At 32.1% G+C, this 18,435-nt stretch overlaps 1 protein-coding gene across 1 annotated transcript; it reads left to right on the top strand.

Annotated features, from left to right (window-relative positions):
• Positions 1 to 1,739: 1,739 nt before the first annotated feature.
• Positions 1,740 to 17,603, top strand: LOC135118856 (mucin-7-like). The gene is made up of 5 exons (XM_064041909.1): positions 1,740 to 1,766; positions 2,255 to 2,520; positions 2,996 to 3,090; positions 3,536 to 3,657; positions 12,709 to 17,603. Exons 1-5 carry the CDS (start codon positions 1,740 to 1,742, stop codon positions 12,799 to 12,801), a joined length of 603 nt encoding a protein of 200 aa, XP_063897979.1. The 3' UTR covers positions 12,802 to 17,603.
• The last annotated feature ends 832 nt before the right edge of the window (positions 17,604 to 18,435 follow it).

The raw sequence follows: 18,435 nt of genomic DNA, 5'->3' as shown, positions 1-18,435 counted from the left end.
AAGGCGAAGTTCTATATCATCGTCACAAGAAAGCAAGCAGTCGGACAAACAGACAGACAAGCAAAGACTGGTCAAAGAAACCAAGAAAATATTTGAACCAATAGAATATACCCACGGAAGTTTAACATCAATTGACAAGAAGAATTTCTCATTAACCACGACTGTTGTAAACCCAGTAGTCTCGAAATCAATAAGTGGCAATGTTCACGAGAAGATAAAACAGTTTTCAGTGACACCTTTGACGAAAACTCCTAATAAAATACCGAGGAAAAAGAAAGGCAGTTTTAAGAGGAAATCTGATAGAAAGAAAGTGTTGATAAAGATGAGAAAAGACATTGAAGAAATATTGTAGAAGATAAATTTGAGGAGGAGCGGAAAAGAGAAATTGGATTGAGATAGTCAAAAAAGAGATTGAGAATTTCAAAAATTATGAGACAATAATTTCGAAAGATGGATTGATAATTAAGAAGATATTTCCTATAGGCTCAAAGCCATTAAAATACATTTCGTTAAGCATGTTAAATGTGTTAGATTGTGTTGTGAATCGTACTGACTGCCATTTTTTCTATTAATGAGTTTCACGTTATTATGCTCGGTCGTTGGATTTTTCAAATTTTATTATATTTCCCTTCCTATCATGTTATGTATGTATGTAGGTAGTGCATCCTTTTAGACTAACACATTTTGCATATAAGTATTTAGTTGCTACATCAATCACCAGTATTTAGGTACAGTTGGCTAAGAATGTGGTCTACTTTTTGACAAAAGAAACTGAAAGATTTCCGTGAGATATTATATGGCTAAGAATCGGTTTTCTAAGGAACTGTAAAAGTTGTAGCAAAAGATCACATTTTTATCGGACTGGGTATTAGACGTTATGTAGATACATATTTCCCATTTAACATATTGAGCGTCTTGAAAAAGATCATTTTTGTTATTTCTGACATTCTTAAGTTACCTATGTAATAAACTTAAGTGTTTTATTATTTTAATACTTTTTAAAAGTTTTCTTATATTAATATTACGTGTCGATTTTATACAGATATTTGTAGTTTTGGAATCATATAAGCTATGGAAAGATTTTTTGCTACGGAGGATAGCAACACTGGAAGCTGGACGAAGCTTTAAATAATATCTAAACTGAAGATATTCTCACTTTTGAAGTTTCGTTACTTGACAGAAAATACCTCAGCTTACATCAAAGCTTTTGTTCTTTTATACATTTTTTATTACACGAAAATGTTCGACCCATACTTGTGTGTGTAAGTGTACGGTAGACTGCACATCAGTGGTAACTGTCATGCACCTTAACTCAATAGAAATAGGTACGATTTTCCTATAAAACTGTTACCACTGACCTGAAGTTGACTGTACATGCACATTGTCGTTGTATGCTTAAGCTCAGGAGCGCTCAATAGTGGTCGAGTCGCAAAGTCATACAAGGGCAATGTGCATGTATATTTACACACACTAGCGTAGCTCAGCCGCTTTCGTGAGATGAAATATCTATTCCTAGTTACTGGCTATATTCATTATTAAATCCCACATTTACATGCTAAGACAGTTTTATTTTGTTTCACATATAGCTAGAAAATTCAGTCAGATTTACTTTACAAAGACCTAAAAATTCCTCACGTCAAATAAAACCTGTTAGAAAATTGGCAAAATTTTATAGTATACTTATACATTCTTGGTCCTTGTGATTTAAATCTAGAAATATATAGTTCGACTAAGATGAAATGACACGCCCCACCACCGTATTTACGGTATACGGTTAATTTAGAATGCGATAATGTGCGCTACATTTCAATTTAGACGGTACATAATGCCAGTATCAACACTGCTTGAAAATACAACCTTTATTTGATTTTTACTATTACCATGGAATCATTAGTTGAATTCAGTTCAGTGTAATCTTGCTGCAATTCATATACATACCATAATTTCTTTGCCTTTTACCCTTTTCATAAACTAAGCAACGAATGAACGCCAAGAAAATATATAATTCCTAAGATCATGTAAGCTTACAATTAGCGTTACATTGCTTACACACAGGCGGATTTTCCGCTCGGTATTTTTACGCACGACACTTTCCGAACGTTAAAAATTCTATCGGGTGGTTTTACTTGTCGTCGTTTTGAAGCCCTACTATCAGAAAATTCGCCAGTGTGAAAGTGCTGCTACCATTATTTTCTGTGAATCTTCCGTTCATTTGTCATACCACCATATTACCTACCATCAATACCCAAACCAGCTCACATCCTCAGCTAGCCAAAGTAGTAACGCTAGTCAAACCTCAGGCGGTGCTCCGCTGTCGTGTTGCTCAACGCCTCCGCCCCCCTTCGAAGAAGCACCACCTCCTCGAACCAGTCGCACCAACTCTTCGTCAACTACGTCTTCGAGTGCGTCCGGGAGACGTCGCGGGGCGTCTAGTGCGGCCAGTGTGATGACCACTTCGTCGGCCTCTTCGCTCGCACTGACGCCTGCTGCGTTGAGCAGCGCGCGTAGTAATGAGGCCAGGTAGGACTTTTTTACCTCTTTAATATTAGATAAGTCCACGACATACACGCAGACAGAGAAACGAAAAGGCTACATGAGTCGTTGCATACAGTCGTTTACAAATGCACTCACACATTTAATCTCAGACTGTGGGAACAGAAGAGAGAATCCTCCCTTTTACACAAACTGATAAATTACTGAGAACCTAAACTTTGATGAAATCTACAAAAATGAAGATATCTTTTAAAGGTCAAGGTATTGGCGGTTTGTTGGTTCCTATTAGTTACAACGGGACTTTCACTGACTAGCTAGCTGATGTAACAAGAAGTAACTTAGGCTACTTTTTATTTGGCGGGTGTGGGATGTAACTCTCTTAGGACACGAGTGAAACAGTGGGGAACACACATACACATTCACTCGCAAATATTTACCATTAAACACACTCAACAACTATGAGTATAGGTAATTAAACAATAACATATAATAATTTTTCCAGTGTATGCTGGACGCCGCCCGCGTCTGTGGAAGGTTCTACTCCAACTTGGACGGAGGGCACGCCTAGCTTCACTGAATCCAGTAGTAGTGAGCAAGGTAAGACACAATGTGAAGACTTAACATGATCGAGTGAACTTATACCTCGTGGACTGGTAGCCTAGTGGTTACAGCATGCCTTTCAACGAGTGTGCCGATGAGATTCCAAATCAGAGAATACCTCTTTTTCTTTTCCACTTGTTGGAATCCCACATGGTCTCAGATTCTTGGATAATAAACTCTTAAATAACGGGGAAAGAATACGGTCCTCACTAAGCAGGCGTAGTGATTAACACTCATTCAATCTCTGTATGAGCAGAGGCCCCAACTATGTTGGGGTCGGCTTCCAGTCTAACCGGATGCAGCTGAGTACCAGTGTTTTACACGGATCGGCTGCCTATCTACCTCCCCAAGCCGAGCCAGTAACCCGGGCAACCAATTACCCCTTAACAAGACTAAAAGCTTTAGAAGAAAAAACGCTGATGATGATAATGGCAATTTCCAGGCTACCCAATAACTCCAGCTCGCGGCGCGACGCCGTGCGACGGCCGACGCTCTCCCCGGCCCCCGCCGCCGCCCGCGCGAGCCCTCCCACCAACCACCATCAACTGTCTTACCAGCGAAGTGGTAAGTTTTATGAGCTGATTGATTCAGTATATGAGTTGATTGATTCGGTATATGGGTTGATTGATTCAGTATATGGGTTGATGGATTCCGTTTATGGGTTGATTGATTCGTTATATGGGTGGATTGACTCATTTAAAGGGTCACAAGTTGGGTTAATTGGTTTGATAGGGAAGACGGATTATTTTTTAAGATATGTTACAGCTTAATTTTTATTTTCACACTATTCACACTTTAAAAGATTGTTTCAAATAATTTTGCTCATTCGTTTTTTTTTTGTTTTTCGTTAAATACTTTATCCGTCTTCCCCAAATTATACCTCTATAGTAGATTTGACTAATACGCATTCAAAATGGTAAGTGTATGTAATAATCACGTGTATGGTAAAGGATTTTACTAACTACCCACACTAACAAGCATTTTACACGCTACAGCTTTTATACAAAGTTAAAATGAACGCCAAAAATTCTGTAGTTTTGTTGATCGGACTTGGCTATGCCAGATTATTCGTATATAATATTGAATTTATACTGACAAGCAAAAGATTTTATAGATTATGTGACTTGGCCGTTCATTTTTAATGTAACATTCGATGACAGAAATTGTTATTTGGTGTTTTATTGGAACTTTAAATTTTTTATTTTTTTTTTTGATTTGAATTCATTAAAGACATTTTATGAGAAATAACCGCCTGCAATTTAAATATTTCGGACATTTTTCAAATTAAATACATTTGTAAAATACGTTTTTCAATAAAAAATAATTCCTTTTTTGTAATCTATTAACAATTTCTGTCACACCAAGCGCATACACGCCTACATATACTACTTACTTAATATTTTTCCTTATATTATTATACAGTGCATTTGATTTCTAGTGCATACGCAATATTAATGAATGCCTATTCCTCTTGGACGCTGCTAACGGTGGGTTCTAGATGCATCTAAAAGAAAGAGTAGAGAAAGATTACAAATGATCATAAAAAAACAATATTTATAACGCTTATAACTCTGTTTTTACAACGCTAGCTTTTTAGGAAAGTTTTTTCGTCATGGCAATCTCTTTAAAAAGTATAGATAACAAAATTTGGGTGCTTCCATTTTGAGGAATGCGAAAATGAAAGCTTTTGTTTTTGAAAAATTAATGGCGCAGAAATGGCGTGACGACAGGGTTGAAATAGTGATGCTAATTAGTCCGTCTTTTACCAAAAAATATTGGACACGTATTTTTTATTAACTAAACTTCAATGGCTTTACTACTGAAACTTAAACACCTGTTTTACACTTGTCTAAAAAAATTGTGGCTGTAAAATGAACCATATGTCTACGTCATAATTTGACAGTTTTTTAGACAAGTCTTAAACTGACGTTTAAAAGTTTTTGTGGTAAGACGGTAAAATGTTTAGTAAACATCTGTTGTTGTCAGATGATGACGTTAAAATAAGGTCCTTTTTGCAGCGACACTTTTGTTAGACAAGTGTTCAACAGATGTTTAAAGTTTTTGTAGTAAGGCTGTAAAAAAATACCGAGATAAATTATGGCATTCAAGTTTGAGAGTGGGAGTTTGTGATGTCACGTTTATGTAATATTCGACGTAACATAGAGAGCATATCAAAGAGGGTAGTGTTTGATTTTATTAATAGTATCAGCTCCGTATTTGATAAATGTAAATAAATAGTAACTGTGCATAAATTTATGAATAAACAGTATAACTGCGTACAGAAATTGACTGTTAACGATAATTAGTGTTATCTCCTTAGAATTCAAGTGCAAAGTGACAATATAAGCAATGTTATGTGCTGTGTTAAACAAAACTGAAATTATTTAGTGACACTGCTTAAATGTGCATAAACTGACTTTGCAGTATATTACTACAATAATATATGTGACGGCAGGTAATCTCATAGTGGAATTTCTTTCTTTTTTTTTAATATTTATAAAGAGAGAAAAAAGTCAATAATTACAAGTCACTGTGTAAACATCACAGAATTTAATAGAGTGACATCTAGTGTCACATATAGATACTGTGTCTAAGACATCTAGTGACAAATACTAGAACTACATACAACACTATGAATAATATCGATAATGTTACCGTTAGACGAGTTAGAGCACACTCAAACTCTGATAAACATTTGGATGAAAGTTTTAACAGCTGCACGCTAGATGGCACTGTATGTAGTATGCCGGAGATGTCTGACGATGAGGACATCGATTTAATTACTCAACTAAAGAAACAAATTGATGAGCTATCCATTAAACTATGTAGTGCAAACGAAGAAATAGACATTTTAAGCCATGAAAATCTTAAACTAAAAGAGGAGAACGAAAAACTGTGTCGAAAAAACTCACTCTACAAACAAATAGCTATTAGTCCAAAACAATCTCCAACACCTAAAAAAAATGGGGCAAAACGTCAAAAACAGGCATCATGCAACAATAAACAAACTCAAACTGATTCAATCATAACATCCACAGAAAAAGTTGCTAAATCATATAATGAACAAAAAACAATCACTTCACATTCCAGTCCACAGATGGCGTCACAAGCCATAAATGAACAGACCAAAGATGTCAACAAAAATAAAGTGAAAAATAATCTATGTATTCTAAGTACTAATAAGACAAATAAGAATATATTAAGTTTGGCAGAAGACTATTTTCGAGAGAACTATTATGTCTGTCATTATCTCACACCGAATGTTAGTATTATCCATCTTCTGCAGGATATACAGTCAAAACTCCGGAATTACACTAAACAGGATTACTGTATAATAATGATCGGCGAGGAAGATTTTAAAACCACAAAATCCTACTTCGATTTAATAACACACATTAGAAGTACCCTGCTGGATATAACTAATACAAATATAATTATTTCATTGCCAACGTACAAATTCAATAATGGCTTTAACATACTATATAACTCAAGATTGGAAACTTTCAACAACATGTTATATATGGACAATAATACATATGAATATGCATACATTCTGGACACTAATTTGAACTTAAGTTATCATTATTCTTTATTATTTATTTTTTCTATTTTGTACCAAAATATAAAAAAATAATAAAATTAACGCAACGCGCCCAAAACTCATATAAAATTAAGTCGTCATCCAATAAATCCAAAGCAACTTGGGATATAATAAATAGACATAAGCTGAATGGACCTAAAAGTATAGCCACAGCTCTTAACATAAATAATAAAGTAGAATCTGATCCTCGTGCTATAGCAAGAGCTTTCAATAATTTCTTTATTGAAAAAATTAAACCAATTCCTCAAGCGGGTAAACAGACTTTGACAAACATTTCCACTTACAACAACTCCATGTTCATGGCTCCTAGCACTCATATAGATATACACAGAATAATACAATCTCTTAAAAATACCGCTTGTGTTGGCTATGATGAAATATCCACAAAAGTTTTAAAATTTGTCAGTGAAAACGTCAGCGAACATCTAAGTTACATTATAAACCTATGCATAAGTGAAGGTGTATTTCCTCAAGACTTAAAAATTGCTGTTGTGAAACCGTTATATAAAAGAGGCAATAAAATCTTAATGGATTCGTACAGACCTATAGCATTAGTACCGGTAATCTCAAAATTATAGAAAAATATATATATGGAGAAATGTGTAAATACTTAGATAAATTTAACATAATAAATAAACATCAGAATGGATTTCGAAAGAACAGAACAATAAATATGGCGCTGTATGATTTTCTAAATGACGTGATGCAAAGTGTGGATAAAAAAATACCCGTATCATCCATATATTGTGACATGACCCAGGCATTTGATTACGTAGATCACGCTATTCTGCTTGACAAATTAAACGCCTATGGAATAAGAGGCAATATACTAAATCTAATTAAATCATATTTAACAAATAGAAAACAATTCACAACAATTTCTAGAGTTGATCCTAAAACTAAGAAAGAAATAACATATAATTCACATTATCGAACAGTTTTATATGGGGTTCCACAAGGAAGTGTACTTGGTCCCCTACTATTTATAATCTATATTAATGATCTACCACACATTACAAGTCATCATATGTCATTATTTGCTGATGACAGCACAGTTACCATCCACTGTACTAATAAGCTCAACTACGAATGTGATATAAATAATACTCTAAAATCAATAGTTACATGGCTAGACAGTAATAACCTTAAAATAAACATAGAAAAAACTAAAATCATGCTATTTAATCAACGCAAAAAGCCAGATGATCTAAATATTCATTATAAAAATAAACCAATTAATCGAGTCGGCACATCTAAATATCTAGGCCTGATAATAGATGAGAATCTAAATTGGAAGGCTCATACTGAAGGTCTTAATAAAAAAATTCATAAATCCGTCTACGCACTTTATAAAATAGCACCCGTCCTTAATACAAATGCACTAATTACTGCTTACCACGGGTTAGCTGGCTCACTTTTGCGTTACGGTATAATTTTTTGGGGTAATTCTACAAACAAAGAATCAGTCTTTAAATCCCAAAAAAGGTGTATCAGAGCAATGTTTGGTCTGGAAAGCACTGAATCTTGCAAACCATATTTTATACAAAATAAAATTCTTTCACTGCCGTCATTGTACATTTTTGAATGTGCAGTATTTGTTAAGTCCAACGCACATCTTTTTGAAAAATTAAGCGATGTGAATAATCGCAGTAGAAGAGATAAGACCAAATTACGTGTGAGGGGGTCCAAAACGACGCTTATGCATAACAGCGTATTTTGTACAGCACCTATAATATTTAATCGTTTGCCAAGCTTCTTGAAGGATCTTAATGTAAATTTATTTAAAAAACAATTGAAAAAACTATTGATAAAAAAATGTTATTATAGTTACTCAGAATTTTTAAAAGATAAGTCTTTGTAATGTTGATATACATATATATACATTTAATTTTGAATAATTTATTTCATGTTCTAATTGCTTTTGTAATCTTTCGTTTATTTCACTTTTATATCTTAGGTTTATATAATGTGTGTTTTACAATTAACAACAGGACCTTTATTCGGTCTGTATCATAAATTTGTACACCTGTTCCAGGTAGAATATGACGATTCTGTTAACTATTGTGTCATCTTGTATACCTACTCATATTCTGTGCAAATACTTTAATAATAAAAAAAAAAAAACAAAAATTCAAAACGTGTTGTATTTTCGTCGTTTTTAATCTGCGAGAGAAAAAAAAAATACTTGTCCATTATTTTAGAGTTATAACAGACGGACTGATTACGTTTTTTTTCAATCGTCATGCCTAATGTCTCATTTTTTTTTTGTAATAAAATTCTTAGCAATAATATCTGTTTCGTGGTATCTGCTGGTGTAACTTTTTAAAAATAAGTGTTGCAAATGTCTTGTTGATATTCATATCGTGAAATGGATCGCTAGTTGATGTATAAACGCAGTTTTTTGAAAATATTTAAAATTGCCAAAAGAACGGACCCATTTTTTTATTAACAAAAAAAATGTTTTTTAGACTACGTAGCTATTGTAGTAAGTAATAATTTTAATTGTATTTTTTGTACTTTTGGGACTTATTTATTAGTGTTTGAATAATTGATTCGTTAAATTCTTTAATATAACTCTCACAGAAATACAATTAAGTATGGTCTGACCGTTTTTTGGTGCAGTTGACAGTTGCTGCCAGTCAGTACAAACAACGGTATTTTCCCTTGAAAACTCGCAGCTGTCAACTGCACAAAACATTTGACACCCCTATACGTTTGACGTTTTGAGTATTTATCTATCAATAATGTAAAGATTTTTTGTCATAACTTTCATTAAAATCCTATATAAAGTTTTCATGAAAATATTTTGTCTATTTTTATTTGCTTCATTAAATAAATAGCAAGCTAATAAATAAGTCCCAAAATAAAGGTCTCGACTGACTTCATCTAATCATATACAGCAATCGACTGATCTCGACACATATTAGCGAAGATAGGGACTTATATACAGGGTGTTATGATGAAAAAAGTATGTGTGAACTTGCGTATTCGAATATCTATATGGCACAACTTCGCACACCCTGTAAAAACCGGCTTGCTATCGCTCAACGTAAAAAAATATATATTAATCGTCTGTCGTATTTGTCGTATCGAATATGACAAACGGTTAATCTTATTAAACATCGATATAAAGCACACAAGAAATACGACATTACAATTTAATGCTATACCAAAGAGATAAAGTAAAAGCATACTACTCATGATAGCCGGTTTTGCCCGTAGTCATTTCAAGAACAGATATCATTAATTTGTATTTTTGAGTACTGCATATATTCGCGTCCAGTCGTACTTAAGGAATCATATCAAATGCGTTGTACAAAATAAAAGAAAAACAGTTACAACCAGAACTTCCTTTTTTTTAACTGCCACGAGATCCAGTGTTGCCAACACAAGTCGACCAAAATCTACCACTATCGTATTTATTACTTCCGTTTAATGTATTGCTAATAATAAAATGAAGGTTGTCAGTTAACAGAAGCAATTCGTTGTTCGCTTTTGAAATACATATAATCCGCTTTCATGTGAGTGTAATAATATTTATGAAACTGTATGAGATCTGTAAGTATTTTTACCTATAAATCAAGTTATAAAATATTAATGTTTAATACATTTTTGACCTTACGCTTATTAGGCAAGGCTCTGGTCAAATGTATGCAATTATATTTAAAACAAATTCGCATAATAAATGTTTATTAATCGGAATTAAAAACAAGTATATAGTTATAACACAGACCATTTTAATACGTAGAATAGACTTGTTCGTTATGTCGGGGCCAGACGTCTGTAACGTGTAATTTATTGTCAACAGTGCTGGCGACACGAACTTAACGCGAATCGGTTGTATTCAAAAGCTACGCGAGCTTTTATGTTCGCGATAAAACCGACTGTCGATGGCGCGAGCGTTACAAGTAATGCTCATAGTGTCGTCCACACGTAGCATTCGCGTTACGTTACACGATACACGCGTCTGGGCGCCGCTTTATATTCAGATAATTGTAAAAGTGCTTACAGATCGTTATCTAAATTTAAACCTTTTTGTAAGTGGTGACCATTCATTGGTATTCGATTATAAATAAATATTAAAATGTGTTCAACATAGGATCACTAGTACAGTACAAATTATAATATTTATTAGTGTAAAATCTCAATTTAATGTTGCATTAGTTAAAATTATTAACTGTTTTAATATCATGATGATAATTTGTAGTAAATATGTGATATTCACATATTAGTAAGCGACTTTAATTCAAATAAACATTTGAAATCTTATTCAAAATCTATTCCAGTTCAAAGCTATCTCAAAGTCAGGTAAATAAATGAAGTCTGTTTTAGATTACCCAGGAGAGGTACTTTTAGTACCCATACAAACAGATTAAAACTGTCTTATCCACTGAAAATAATCGTCAAGTGTCATATCACCATCAACTATTAATTAAATGGAAAAGGCTAGGCAGATGATAAAAATATCGTTTCTTAAAAAAATTTAAGGAATTATATGACGTTTTGGCATAGTTAATTAGTGCCATTTTTAGAACTATGCCAAACAAAATAAAGGAATTGAACATCACAAATTAATCCTAGCAAAATCTATTATATTAGTAAAAATTGGTAGAAAATTATTTGTGTCCACTGGTCACCCTTACAAAAACGTAGTCTGGTGTGTATAAACTGTTACGTTTCTCATCGTTGTTACTATATATCAATAATGTATATTTTGTTGTTGTTAACTATTTAAAACGACCGACATGTAGAATAAACATTTGAGAAAAAATATGGATACTTATTAATATTTTTGGTCCTTTTTATGAGTTCGTTCAGTTACCGTTAAACGATTGCCGTCAATGTAGGTTTGTTCTGAACTTTTGTATAAACCTCTCAGTAAAAACGGCTTTTCAGAAGATTTTCCAAAAGTCCCTTATTATTTCATAACACGTTAATTAGTAACTTACCTTAGGGCTAACAGACCGTGTGTGAGAAGGTGTCCCGAGATTTATTTATTCATCCGTCCACGTTCTCTTAACATAACTATACATTAATTGTTTACCTGCAAATTCTCGTATCACGGTATTTAAGTATCAAGTGCAAAATAACTATTAGATTTTATCATAATAACCATAGTACTGACACCGTAACAAAATTTGATTTATAATCCCTAGAATACTCATGTAGCAATGAAATAGTTGGTATGCATGAAATATTGTCAATATACATTATTATATTATATAGCATTTAGTTTGTAAGAAGTATATCATACCATTTATCCTACTAATTTGAAGAAAGTACACGTAACACGTGTTATTTATAGTTGCCCGTATAAAAATTCACTGGTCATATGTCAATGGTAATTAATGAGTAGATAAGCATACTAAAAATAGTACCTACCGTAGATAATTGCCTGATTAGGAAACTAATGTCATTCATCCTATTAAAACTTACTAAATTGGTAGAAATCATGCTTAAAGCTTACCTATGGCTGGCTTAAAGCAAATAATGATAAAACTAGTTTTTTTAACGGATAACCGCTTGCAAAGGTAAGATTTTAATATTGTATCATATAATTTAATTATGGTTAAATCGTAGGAAAATAGTAAAATTATTAATACATGCGGCACTTTTCCCCAGCAAAAGCACATAGGAAGTGGCAAAGGACAGTCGTTTTTAGGGGCTGCCTCATGTAATTTTGATTTTGAAATAAGTATATTGGACGTTTAATTGAATTTAAAAGAAATAATGGTTCTATTATTTTCCTACGACATGGATAATAACATTGATAGAATACTTAGTTGTATGGGATTAGATAATTTAATATCGTATTAATAATACACATAACTTATAGGATTCGTTCTCCTTTCTACCAATCTAAACACTGTTACTAAAATATTGAGATGATTAATTATTTCATTATACAATGGAACTATATTCTTCTTAACACACATTCAATTTAAAAAATCCTTCACTTCTACATTACATTTAAAAGAAAACTTCACAAACTGACCACAATTTTATCGTGACAGGTGGAAATGACACACTTAAGATCTGAAACTTCAAGGATTACAATATCAAGTTATGAAATACACACCAGAGAAGATGAAGAGGAACCATGTTAGTTATAAGTTAATCCAAGCAATTTCGCAACTAATTTTTGTAGATTTATTGCAATATAATCGTTGAAAAGCTCAAGAGCCATGGAGACCAACTGTGGATTTCAATAACCGATTCGTAGTTTTGGATTGAAGATTGAATTTTGGCATAAGCTTCGTATAATTTATGTCAAATTTCCATCTGTTATCGCAAAACAATAGATAGATTTATTATTGAAATTCGCAGTAATTTAGCTCACGTGTTTCGTAGGTTTAGAAGTTTGTCAGTTCAAAAAATGTTATTGATTGATAACTGCCGAATTAGATTGTGAAAATAAACACGAGTTAAAGGGAGTTAAATAAATTGGCATATATGTAAAATGGGTCAAATTATTAGCCAGTTTTACGTAATGGGACGGATGAAGGATTATACTGATGAAGGATTGATAATGGCACAAAAATTATACTAATTAGAAATCTCAAGAACAAAGACTTAGGCCTATTCAAACGGTCAAATAAATTAGAAAAATTATACACAATTTAACTAGAAAATTATAAATTCTTCGATAAGAATTATATTGCAATAAATGAGTACAAATTATTATGTATCTGCTAATTATATTTAACTGTTATGAAGCTTAAATGTAAACGTTGAAATCAGTATTGTATTCGGTGCTTTACTAAAGATGGCCACTGAACATCAAAAAATATTTGAAAGACTCACCAGCGGAATTTTAGAGCAGGTCGAAAGATATTTGTGTCTTATCTAAATACCCTAAAAGTTCATATTTCATTGACATGTCTAGAAAAACGACACAACCCTAGATCAGTTACTTTTACATAAGAAGAATCAATATGCTTGCAATTTGATGTATATAAGAAACATAAAATATTTTGAAACGCACTCCGTTTGATCGAATCAAATGAACAAAGGACTAAATCTATAACAAGAACTTATATTTGTTTAAATGAAGAGAGGTGAAATTAATAAATAAACCAACAACAAGAAAAACATATTTGATACAATGAATACAATATGAATATACCATTCCCGTATCTATTGATCCCGTTGGTGACCTTGAATGTACTTAAGTTCTCTTGAATCTGCTTTAATATCATATAGTTTATTTCTTTCTCGTACCACTGAGACGTAGCCTGATAAACCATTTAATAAATGTTCAGGAATTTTAATTAAGTTTCTACAGTTTATACGAAGTACGTAATCTGTTAATTTTTAAGGAAATTACATTTAAATCGTAATGGAAGTCTGAAAACCAATAGGTACCTTGACCCTTTGTATGTCGGAGCGCAGATATACGCGAGACACAATTATTTTCTTTTTTTTATAATTAGCGACATACAAGCAGTCAAATCATTTTTCTTCTCTGATATATTGTAAATGAGATTTATTTAAGTTTGAGTAAGGCCAAGTAAAAATGTCTCGAATCCCAACGTAGCCAAAACTTTTGAAGCAGCGAGTTGCCATCTTTAAAGTAATTGTATCATTAAAATTATATTACTCGATATATTATTATTAGAATAAGAATCTACCCACTGCCATTGTTGTTAATTTTAATATTTTGAATGGTACCTAATTCTAAAATTGTAATACAAAATGCTAATATGACAATTGATTAATACTACAGCTGATTAATACGACAGTGCGTTAATTATGATGATGATATGACACTTCATTAATACTACGAATAAATTATGATTATGAAATAAAAGCTACTAGAAGTTTCCAAATAAAATAGTATAGTAGGTGCCATTCAAAAATATCAATAAAATACGTTAGTTAGGAATAATATCGTGGAATCTATAATTTGAAAAAGGAAGGTGCAAAAAAGTTCGTCTTAGTTTATTCTTTGTTTAATTATGTACTCCAAATCAGTATTTTTTAATCTTATATGGGGCAACTATATTTTCTTGCCTGTTATACAAATATTTAACATGTTAGGTAACTAGACTTCATATTTCTGAACGCCTTTAAGCTATACAAAATACTGAGACCCAGATATTCGACATTCAAGACATTATTCAGCATTGTGTCGGATTGCCGTCCCGTCGGGCTATGAGAGTGAAGGAATAGTAAATGCACCTGTGTCTGCGCAAATGCTAGTGCACTATAATATGTCCTGCGCAGCTGGCTGATCTCCTTAAATGAGAACAGCCGCCATGGGTGAAATCGGCCTTGGACGTCATAATTTTAATTCAACTTTCAACTTCGATCGGTTCAAGTCAAAATATATGCAGTCTAGTTACCTATTATGTTATTTTAGACGTAATTACTCTTAATCGGTGTTTGTCTTAAGACGTTAAGTTATTACAATTTAAACGTTGTTACTGTTGAAATCAACTATTTTCCATTTGAGTTAATTAATAATCGAATTTTCTACTCATTTAGAATCTATACGTATTACTCTATATTAAAGAGAAAGGTTAAGGCTTTATTACTATGCTCTTAATCTATGCAGCCATTATAAAAAATGACTTATTAAATTATTTTCAAAACAGCAATACACGTAATTTTATGTTCTACTGTTTTGTAAAAGGGTCATTTAATATTTTATTTATAAAACTGTAATAGTTAATTTCAACTAGTATTCGAATATAAAGTTTTACTTAAATTTTATTTTTGTCATCACTTATGTTACGTTTTACTTTTCATGTTTAGTTCTTTTGATAGACTGATTTTAACTATTTTAGATCTGATTTTTATAATATTATAAACTTACAAAATTAATTTATACAAAACATTTTGTAGTTTATGATTCATAACCAGTATCATTCTTTTAATTTTTAAGTAGACCAATCTTATTTTCTATTTAGTAAAATAATCATGCTCATTTTATTTCTTTATTTCATAATTTTCATTCTAATTATATTTTCATTTTAATTCACTTAGTTAAGTTACTCAGGATATATTTTTTACTAACTCAAATGTATGGTACAAAAATATTAAAATGTTGAAAATGTATATCGTATTGTAAGCGCTTATAGCAATACGCAATTTAAAAATTAATCAATCATCTGTCGAATTATACAAATTAAATTAGCCTTTTTATGTTCAATATCATAATTAAATTAAAAATCATTCTACAAAATAAATATTTTTTGTCAGAAAAATGATTTTTCCACGCATTTTTTTTAATATGTGGCGTTCCTCATGATCTTTCAAAAATATTATTTGTGCTATACGTAAAAAAAACATCTGATTCTAGGTAAATCAATTTATGAAATATACTTAATGTATTTTGAAGTATGTAAACTTCCATAACGTTAACGTACTATGTAGTTCACAAAACATATTTAATGATTGTTTTCGAAACTGCAACCATTAAGAGGTCCCACTCTACTTTGCTCAAAATTGAATTTCCCAACAATACATCTTAGTACCTTGGGCAGTCGCTCCATATGTCACACTGGTACTCAGCTGCATCCAGTAAGTCTGGAAGCCGACCCCAACATAGTTGGGAAAAGGCTCGGGAGATGATGACATCTCAGTCCCTTGTTAAATGCATACTATTTGCAATAATTTTAATTATATAATACTGCGCATAGAATTTATGCACAGTCACACAATAGGCTTTCGTATCAACTTTAATGTTTAATATCTCAATGAAAGTTCTGCTTATATTTTATATTGTTATGTGAGTTCATGAGAATGCATAAGATAGTTTATGCAACGAGCCTAGTAACTGAGGTTTATGGGGACTTTCATTCTTACTTCATACAACATGATTGGATGTCCCTATATGCAAGTTATTGCAATCTAAAACTTAATTTCCTATTCATAAATATGAATAGATATAGTATTGCAATATGTAAAACACTGTTATTCGGCTTTATCTTGTTGACTGTGTGTGTTTTACATTTAAAACACAGAAAACAGTTTTACTTTGAATTTATATAGTACCTATCTATCCGTAATGACATTGAGCAAATATCAAAACTAAATCTCTGATCGAAAATCTACGGAAAGATGGTTATTAAATTTACCGTTAATTAACAGTGAATCCAATAAAATCATAATATTTTATTTCTTTGTTTTTGCATCAATTTTCCATCGGGAAAATTGGTTAATCATTAAATAATTTTAACGGCATACGACAGTTGATTAAATTGTATTAATTAATTAATTAATCGTAGTAATTAAATCAGTATTTATTTTTTAAACAATTATTGGTCCATTTGAAATATTCCACCGATATGTAATCAATGTTCTGTAGTTTTAGGAAATGGGGTATCAAGTTTTAGTTTACATTAGAATCCTTTCAAATACTTCTATTAAAACTTTTATTGGGATTTGTATATGCCAACATTTATTCAAAAAAACAAAATCATTCAATCAAATTAGGCTGAAAGTAATCACTTTTAGAACGTCAAAAAGATACAAAGACAGCCCCCAAAACGCCCACCCTTCACCACTTCCTATGTGTTTTTGCCGGGAAGAAGAAGTGGCGCAACAAACTCCCCAGCAACACATGTCTGTCTGTTTGGTGCATTATTTTAGGCACATTTTTTACACAAAGTATAGATGAAAATATCTAAGTTCTATGCTAAATGGATTACAAAATCATGACCGCTATTTGTAAAATCCGTTTTTCTTGTATTCATATTTTTTTTATGCGTATTTAATTTGTGAGCTAGTACTTGATATCCCAATGATTGTTGTGTAATAATAATGTAATTGTACAAAACGTTTTGTAACTTGTTGAAACTTTGCTAGTGCTGTACCCTTATATGTCGATAAATAAATGTATTTGTATCCTGTGTACTTATCTGTATATCGCGAGAAAATATTTGAATTAAATGCGTATTTCCAATGTTTTTCGTTTTATTTTATAACCCAGAAAGAGAAAAATAAATGTAAAAATTTCATGACATCCAAAACCGAACACACAGTTTTTTTTTCATCCGGCTTCAAGAATGTAGGTTCCCAGTTTAACCTAAATATGTGAGTTTGTGAGCGTTAAACCTATATCTTATTATTGACAAAACTGATTGATGCGATTTTCAGCATAGTATTTGTCAGACAGGAAAAGGTTGGAGTCATACTATTGAAGCCGGTTTTATTTTTTGGAATTATTAAATTTATTTATGGCTGAAGAAAGTACATTAATTTCTGATAGAAAAAAAATACTTCTTGACAATTTCTGATCTTACATCTACTTTCAAAATTTCATTTACTTGGACACAAACTGTACCGACATTCTACCTCAATCTACACATCTTCGGGGAAAACACAAATTATTGGCACAAAAGTATATTTTTGAAAGCTTGTAAACAGCACTTGTGTTTCTTGTGTTAATCACATGGTGATTGGTGATTTCAAGTAAGTACGGGTCTTATATGTTGCATGCTTAAGTGAGTTGCACCATTCAACTATAACGATAACCGACAACCGGGTAACTGGGTTGAGGGGGTCAAATAGGGCAGTCGCTCCTTGTAAAGCACTGGTACTCAGCTACATCCGGTTAGACTGGAAGCCGACCCCAACATAGTTAGGAAAAAGGCTCGGAGGATGATGGAATAGCCGATTTGACCAATGGGCGGCAAGTATACGGCTGGTTATGGTTTGGTTATCGTTATAGTTAAATGGTGCAATTCATCCTAAATGTTTTATGTGACAATCTAAAATAGGTATATATTTTAGAT

This window comes from Helicoverpa armigera, chromosome 27 (genome assembly GCF_030705265.1).
Source record: "Helicoverpa armigera isolate CAAS_96S chromosome 27, ASM3070526v1, whole genome shotgun sequence".
Taxonomy (NCBI): Eukaryota; Metazoa; Arthropoda; class Insecta; order Lepidoptera; family Noctuidae; genus Helicoverpa; species Helicoverpa armigera.
Note: the sequence above shows the minus strand (reverse complement) of the source record. Positions and strands in the feature narration are given on the sequence as shown.

Coding starts and splice junctions, on each gene's coding strand:
- LOC135118856 (XM_064041909.1), top strand. CDS start 1,740: ATGACACGCCCCACCACCGTATTTACG. Junction 1,767..2,254: donor GCCCCACCACCGTATTTACG/GTATACGGTTAA, acceptor TACCCAAACCAG/CTCACATCCTCAGCTAGCCA. Junction 3,091..3,535: donor ATCCAGTAGTAGTGAGCAAG/GTAAGACACAAT, acceptor GGCAATTTCCAG/GCTACCCAATAACTCCAGCT.